Source organism: Rhipicephalus sanguineus, chromosome 7, assembly GCF_013339695.2.
Source record: "Rhipicephalus sanguineus isolate Rsan-2018 chromosome 7, BIME_Rsan_1.4, whole genome shotgun sequence".
NCBI classification, from domain to species: Eukaryota; Metazoa; Arthropoda; class Arachnida; order Ixodida; family Ixodidae; genus Rhipicephalus; species Rhipicephalus sanguineus.
This window is the reverse complement of record NC_051182.1, coordinates 137,278,860-137,286,638: the sequence shown is the minus strand read 5'-3', so window position 1 is coordinate 137,286,638 and position 7,779 is coordinate 137,278,860. Positions and strand designations below refer to the sequence as shown.

The following is a 7,779-nucleotide window of genomic DNA, read 5'->3' as shown; positions in this document are numbered from 1 at the left end:
TATTGACTCAGGAAAAGAATGTCGGATAAAAACTTGAGTTGTCGATGTATCTTAGTAGGGCGACTACTTTTGGTGTCACCTGCTGATAGATAACAGCGGTAACACTCGTCGCGAAAGAGGAATAACCAATATGCAGGCCAAAACACATTCGTCGACTCGATTTCCTGGTCGATTCACTGCGTGGTTGACCAATGACCGGAGGCTTCAGTTGCAACGACAAAGTCGCGTGCTTGCGCTTGCATTCATCATGACATTGACGAAAAGGGCAGACAAATAAACTGACAGATTACATCTTCCTGGAACAGTTCCGCGATGAGGTGAAGAGGATGACGCAGCAGGTTTCACGTCAAGGCGACAGTAACGTTTAAAGTTCCAATGCCGACGAAAAGGCCGTTGCACAAGAGTTTCAGGTGTTACAAACGATATCAAAGTTTTAACGTCCTGAGAGTAAGCAGCACGCCATACGGGACACGCTGGGTTAAGTTTCAGAGCGGTCGATAACACTTCACTGTGAACTGACGACGCTAAGCCGTCGTGTGAGAACATGCCATTGTCACTTTAGTCCGCACAGCAGCCGATGACGTGGGAGGTTTCACGCCCGGACGACAGTTCGACGAAGTTTTCGAGCGGATGGTGGCGTAGGGAACAGTACGTTTTGTTCCGAAGAGCAGGTGCAGCAAACGAAGTTCCGAATCTTGCGAGTACGTAAAAACTTGGGAGTCGGGCTTCTGGCTTGAGCTCCAGGGTAGACGACCCGCTAAAGTTCGAAATTACAAGTAGCAGAAGACAGACACTAAGCCTTCTGCTGAAGACGTGACTCTCACTGGATGTTGCCACACCAGACGACACATGCCTAACTACGGCCGGCGGGTGCAAGACGGACCCAAGAAGCGTACAGGACAGAATCAAATGACAGACGTGTACCAACTGAAGAACCAGGCAGCGTGAAGAAGTGGAGCAGAAGACAGGTGCGTGTGCTTTATGAAGACTCCGGAAGCGTGAAGAAGAGCTACCAACGACGAACCGCGCGCGCGTTCCGGTACACCGTGTTCCGGCTCGCGCAGCAGCTTCACGTTCCAACCACCAACACTGGGGCGTCTGGCGCAGGGTTTGAAAGGCGCCTCGTTTCGTTTAAGCGGCGGGAAAAAGCAAAACGGCGATCGATGCCGCTGGGCGGCGCACCGACGCTATACACTGCTGGGTGGAGCACTCTTTTTCTGCGCGGCCCCTAGTCGGTGTGGCGGCAGGTAGTCACGTGACGACGTACGTGATCGAGCCCAGGTCACGTGTTTCCTCGCGTATTCACGAAAGCGCACGGACCAGGTATAAGGCTTGCATTTCGACGGAGCCCGGCGGGAGTGTACGGTCGATGTTTCGGCGGTCGTGAGTGCGGCAGTCTGACACACTTTCATTTTTTATTTTACCGCATTTGTTTTGTTTCCAACTTTTAGGTCGATCCCACTTTTCTTACTTCCAGTTACTTCTTGTGATAAACATGTAGCAGTTTGTAATTTTTGACAGTTTCACATTAGGTGTCGTCCACTTTCCGGAAAGGGTTAATGGTAGGAAATACGAATGTTTACTTCAGCGTTTCGCAGTACTTTTCTTCATTTCGTGTTATCTTGTAAACCACACCGCTGGCCACGTCCTGTTGCCGAGTTGCCCCAACTCGGGGTCAGCGATAACGACCGCTTATCTGGACGAGCGCGTTTTCCTTGTGTTTCGAAATGGCTCTGACGTCACCAGCAACAAAACCACGATCACAGAAATGATGGGCGTGGTGGTACGTAGCAACTCGGGCAACACAACACTCTGACAGGCTGCAGTCGTAGTGGGGCAACCGACCTGCCACACGGCGCGTTATTCATGACAAGGGTACACGCCTCAAAACTTAGCCACCATTTCTTCATTTTTGCTCTCAATTCCCCAGAGAAATGGTGAAACTGGGTTGTATGTTAGGGGCGCCATAAAAGGTGTTTCCTTCGCGACCGAAATAGTAAGCAGGTCGCGTAAAAATGGGTGGCACTGAACTTACTAGGCCCCTTTTTGTCTCGTTGTGCAAACCTGTAGGGCGTTGTTACTAGAAGCCGAGCTTGTGGAAGAACATTTGCACGAAAAAGAAAGAAAAGAGGGCTCGTGACAATGAAAAGTATCCTAGCATGCGCAAACTAGTGTGACCCCAATAACTGCCCACTTCTACTGCATCGTCTACTGTGGGGACATGCGTGATCTCGGCCCTGGTCACGTGTCCTTACGGATCAAAGCCACATGGACATTAGCAGCAGTAGAAGTTGGCGAAATTCCACCACACTGCGAATGTGAGGTGAACGTCTACAGCCGCAAAGTACACATAGCTGCGTTCATATGTCTCAAAAGGCAGGAATAGTAATCAACACTAATGCTTATTTTCAGTATATAAATCTAGTCCTTCATGTAGGTGAGAAATATGTATATCCGAGGCTGAAATCAGGGACGGCTTCAAGCTAAGCTCGAAAACTTCTGTGTTAATTGTTACTACTGACATGCTTGACCTTAGCTTGGAATATGTACCTTTTTTTTTTCAACCCTTAAAGCATCTTTTACAAATGTTCTGTGGCCCATAGCAGTGTTAAGCCTGTTCACGTGGATTACGGGAAGAAACCAACATTGTAGAGACCCACTATTTCTTCGTAGAAACGTCGCCTGATTGTAACGAACGAAACGTTCCCTAACTGTAAGTTGTTTTCGCCTCAAGCAGCCTGTGCGTCCTGCGGGCCGGCTTCACCGCGGGACAAGCAGATCTTGGCGTAGTGAGCAAAGTCGTCGCCGTGTAGGAGATGGACCTGTATGGATGGATGGTGCTGTAACCTTTTATTCGGGCGGCGGCTCACCTCACCTAGCCGTAACCCATACTCATGTACCAACTCTATGTAGTGAGAGAGTAAATTTCACTTCTGCCTTGATTTTGGCCACCAATCAGATAATCTCCTCTTGGTTGTTTCTACCCGCTTAAAGTCTATTTTGCCTTCACTGTTCCTAAATCCCAATGCTTTGGAAAATTCAGCCCCATTCCCGTGGACTGTGGGGTCAAGCCCTTTACAGAAAAGCGTCAGGTGTTCAGCCGTCTCTTCCTCTTCTCCACACACACCACAAAATGTGTTCGGCAATGTGCCCCCGTGGTGGCGCGACGATCTACGCAGGGTCATGAGGAGCACAGCTCTCGTGGTAATCTCTTGTAGGAGGCCCAGGGGACGACTCTGCGGCTCGTTCCCACGTACTCACGTGGTGGGTCGAACGTCGGCGACGCCGCATTGATACGTTGTCTATGTTAAGTTGTTTTGTGTGCGTGTGTGTGTGTGTTCTATTGGAAATGTAGCCCGTTATTCGTTGTACACGCCGTTGTGTAAAATGTACTAATAAATGAACATGTGTTCGTTTCACTACAACGTGTGCTGCGTCCGTTTATTCCCCGAGAATGAGAGATACCCCGAAATACAGACACAAGCATTGATGATTCGTTGACTTTATTTGCAAATGAACTGCGCAAGAACCACCGGCACTGTCACTGCACGCCTGTCGTCACACAGACCTCGCGTACAAGGACCACGGTCTCATCACCCAGACAATAAATTTTTTTTCGCATTGCGACGAAAGATAAAGGAATGGGCAGACAGACTGCGCAAGGACAGAGAGGAAAACGGCACAACAAGAAAACAGGACGTCGAAGGGCCCCTAAACCACTGCCGTGTTCAAAGACGGCAGAGCTCCTCCTAGCCACTTATTCCTTCATAAGGCACATGGACAATGTCAGCGCTAAGCATTGAGCCTATCAAGATTTCGCGTTTTTCGGCTACACGCTGTTATATCCGCTTGCGCAGTTCAAAAAGCGCAAAACCAAGTGAAATCTGTTGATCGCGCCGGATAGTCATGCGAGGCAAGGCGGGAGCGGCGTGCGACTGCACGGCAAAAGCATGGTGGGAGACAATTCGCAACTGATATCCCTAACATGTGGACCAATGGAGAGCTTCTTTCCTCATGACGTCACGTGAACATAATGCCGGCGTCACGAATTGTGCCGGAAAGACTGGAAACGCCAGCAGAGAATAAAGCGCTCCTTCTTTGCATTTCTTTCAGATGTTGTTTAGAGGCCCTTTAACGTCGATAAACGTGAGGATGTCCGTGCATCAAGGCGCGATGGCTAACACATCCCAGACACATGCGTGGTGCACACGCCACGCCGATCCCCGTCGATAGGCATTCGCAAACGTCGTTCTGGCATAAATACGTGCACAACCTTTACACGGCCCCGCGGCAAGCTGACACCATTTCCAACACCCTTTTTTTCTGAAGATTCCGAAGAAAAAAAGAATCGAAGAAAGAGACGACGAGCCACGTGTTTTTCACAATAACGCGTCTCTGATGGGCGTTGTCAACAAAATGAGATGATGCGACGCAGTAGCAATAAAAAAAAAAGCAGCTTTGATTTCATTTAAATTATTAAGCCGCGAACGCGAATGGACGTGTGAAGGCTGTTGCGAGTTATTTACAACTTATTAAGAGAGAGGGAAATAAACTGTCATCGGGCCAACTTGGTGGGCTGTAACGCCAGCAGGTCAGTAAGGTGGCTTCTGTGACACCTCTTCTGGCATTCTAAGAAATTGAGCTGCTGTTACAATGAAGCAAACACAGCACGGTATTCATGACGACATCACTACTTCGCTTAGTTCTATTGATGAACAGATATATTGATCAGTCTAGGCTCACTTTCTATGAACCTTGGGTGGGACGTAATGGTAGGCAGACCTCTGCAGCGGAGGCGTGACGATCTGTAACGGCATATAAAAAGGGAAATAAAAACTTCGTTTGCTCTCGCTTTTAAAGGCAGTGATGGAGTTTGATGTACGTCATAGTAGATAGCGGTAAGCATATCTTTAAGGATTAGGCGGTTTGTGCTCCATCCATGCGGCAGCCCGGCCAGAGCTACAGACATGGCTCTAGGCGATTATACCGTTCTTTGGCGTTTTTTCTCAGCCAAAGGTTTCTTGGCAGTGCCGTCAGAGCATCCAAGAACAAGCGCTAGAAAAAGCAAGACACTTCAGACGCCAGTGAAATGTGACGTCTTGTGCTTCGACTGACGTCACAGATGCTGTAAACGACGAGAAATCACGACGACTGCAAGAAACAAGAAAGAACAGACACAACACTACAACCAACCCCCGATTTGTCGCACAGCGTCCGCGATCTCACGATGCACTTCCGTGCTGGAGTCTCTCGCAGCGGCGCGCGGCACCGGTGGTGACGTAGAGGAAACCTTCGTGACCTCACTTCCGGCCTTCGGCTTGGGCAACGTGGCGCCCGAGTACAGACCGCAGTTCCCGTGTCCCCGCAGTATGAAGTTGGCCTTGTACGCCGCGATGCCTGCTGGGAAGGGTCCTTCGTCGACGGGCGTACCTTCCTGGCTCTTCAAGAGTTCCTCAGAGCCGCTGCGACGCGGGATAGAGAGCGTGGAAAGCCGTGAGTTCTTGGGAAAGCTCGCCGTTGGGCCTAGCTTGCTCCCGTTGCTCACAGTGCTACCAGGTAAGGTCTTCGAACCGTCCAGAGATGTCTTGCCGGAGCCGTTCTTGGATGCGGCATTCGTCGACGTCGCGAGCCTCGTACCCAGCTTGTCCAGCGGAGGTGACGTGGACTTCTTGTTGACGTCATCGGAAGAAGGCGCCGGGTCAGCTCGGCTCAGCGCCGAAGATGACGTCGACAGGTTCGGCTGCTTCCGGAAGAGGGTAGCCAGCGACGTCGGTTCCTTTGATCTGTCGAGAAGAATGCCGTTGCTGATGATCTCGTGGGTGGACTCGAGGTGTTGCAGTTGCTGCAGCTTCCGCCGGTCTTCCGACTTGCTGCGACGCCTGGCCGTGGCCGAGTCGACGAAGCGGTGGACGCCGACGACACGAGGTTTCTCGTCGCTCGCGTCGCCCCTGGACGCCGAGCGACTGTTCTTGCGGAACAGCTTGGGCTCCGGAAGCGCCGGGTAGTTCCAGTCGATGACGTCGTCCTTGTCGGAACTGCCGTCGCTGTCGTGACTGGTGCCGTTCACGGCAGCGGCGGCGGCCTTGCTGCCATTGCTGTGGTTAATGCTCGAGATGCAGGGAAGCGTCGATGAGGTGTTTTTGGTTTCGATTGCCTTCGGTGTGCTTGAGATCTGGGAAGAGAAGAATGGAAAAGGAAGTTTGTAACGACTAAATGAATAGACTAAATGAAGGGAATGTTACATGCTATGATGCTATATATTCTCGACGTATTCACTGCTGCCTCATGAAAGCTTACGTGGAGAGCTTGTGTCCCTACAGACTTAAAGGGACGCTAAAGGCAAATGTTAAGTCGACGTTGATTGCTGAAATAGCGTTCCAGAAGTGCTTGTTTCGTGCCAAGAAAATGCTTATTTTGAAAGAAAATCACATTTTAGTGGTCCGCACTGCGTTAGCGCACTTCAAGCCGCCCGCCTAGAAAGGGCCTCCTGACGTAGCGTTTGCCTTGCCCAACGTTGCCTGCCTTTACTGCGCGTCAGCTGACCTAGCGGTTTCTCCTCTGAATGGCACATTACAAACCTTGCCCAAGTTGCAGAGGATCTCGTAATCCTCTGCACGAAAGTGCAGCGAGCACAGATTTCTTGGTTGTTTATTAACACACTGTCGCACAGGCACGGCACTCAGCCACTTCGGCGTAGGGGTTTACTTGTGGCACCCATTGGAAAGTCACGTCGGTTTCTTTGCTGCCGCTGTTGTTGCTCAACCGGCGCACACCATTCAGGCATCCGGCAACATAACAGGGACGCGTAATTTTGTCGAACTTTCCATTACAGCGACTTTCATGAGCGTGCAAAGCACACACAACACTACGCGATAACATCACTGAGACGCGACCGCGCGAGCGAGCAGCCCGGCGAAAACGGAACTTTTGAATCACCCGCGCCGTTCTCCTTGGTAACGCCAAGTTCTTTTTCACATGAATGAAACCGAAACGCACAAGCAGCATTTTATTACGTCTTGTAATGTACGGAATGTTACTTTTTTTAATATAAGCAGTTTGAGTACTAGTGATTCGCTCTACTCGGGATTCTTGACGTCATCAAGCTCATTTGAAAATGTCCCACTGCTGGCGCAGATTGCGTTCTACACTGGCCTTAATTTCTCGATTAGTAGAGCACTGCTGCTGATAATGCTGACGTTTTAGGCGTTCTCAAACATTCACATTTCACTTTGACGCAAATTGTTATTTGCCTTTAGTGTCCCTTTAAGATGCACTGAATAATCACAAAAATTTTCCGCAATATGTGTTCTCGTATGCATATCCACATATCTACACTGACCTCATTAGTCCCTATTGCATGATTATTATACGGGGTTATAGACACCGTGTCACATATTAGGAACTGCAGCGATTTCGGTTCGTCACGCGATCTCCGGGTACGTACTTCCGGTACATAGTTGCCTTTCTGTTTCCACTACCGCATTTAACCGCTAATCTTGGCTAATGTAGAGCCGTAGTTTATTCACCCTCTGCATCTACATAACGTACTTTCGGTCAACAAATCCCCTCCTTAATAGAATGTGATTACGCCTTATTATAATGTTTAATCACACACGATGACCTTTGTTACCATCATAAAGCCAGAAGTTCTCTTACTATACCCCACAGTGATATTATTGTGCGAATAAATATGGTAGCATTGACGTTACTCCTAATTACCTTCAGCTAATTTTAGGGCAAACAATACACAACAGTAAACCAACATTACCCAAGAGCGTT

At 49.6% G+C, this 7,779-nt stretch overlaps 1 protein-coding gene across 1 annotated transcript in view; it reads right to left on the bottom strand.

Annotated features, from left to right (window-relative positions):
• Positions 1-3,488: 3,488 nt before the first annotated feature.
• LOC119399065 (uncharacterized) overlaps positions 3,489-7,779 on the bottom strand; it is a 198,834-nt gene continuing 194,543 nt past the window's right edge. Inside the window, exon 6 of the mRNA XM_049417522.1 lies at positions 3,489-6,172. Coding sequence (XP_049273479.1) covers positions 5,183-6,172 — 990 coding nt within the window. The 3' untranslated portion in view covers positions 3,489-5,182. The remainder of the gene's footprint in view (positions 6,173-7,779) is intronic.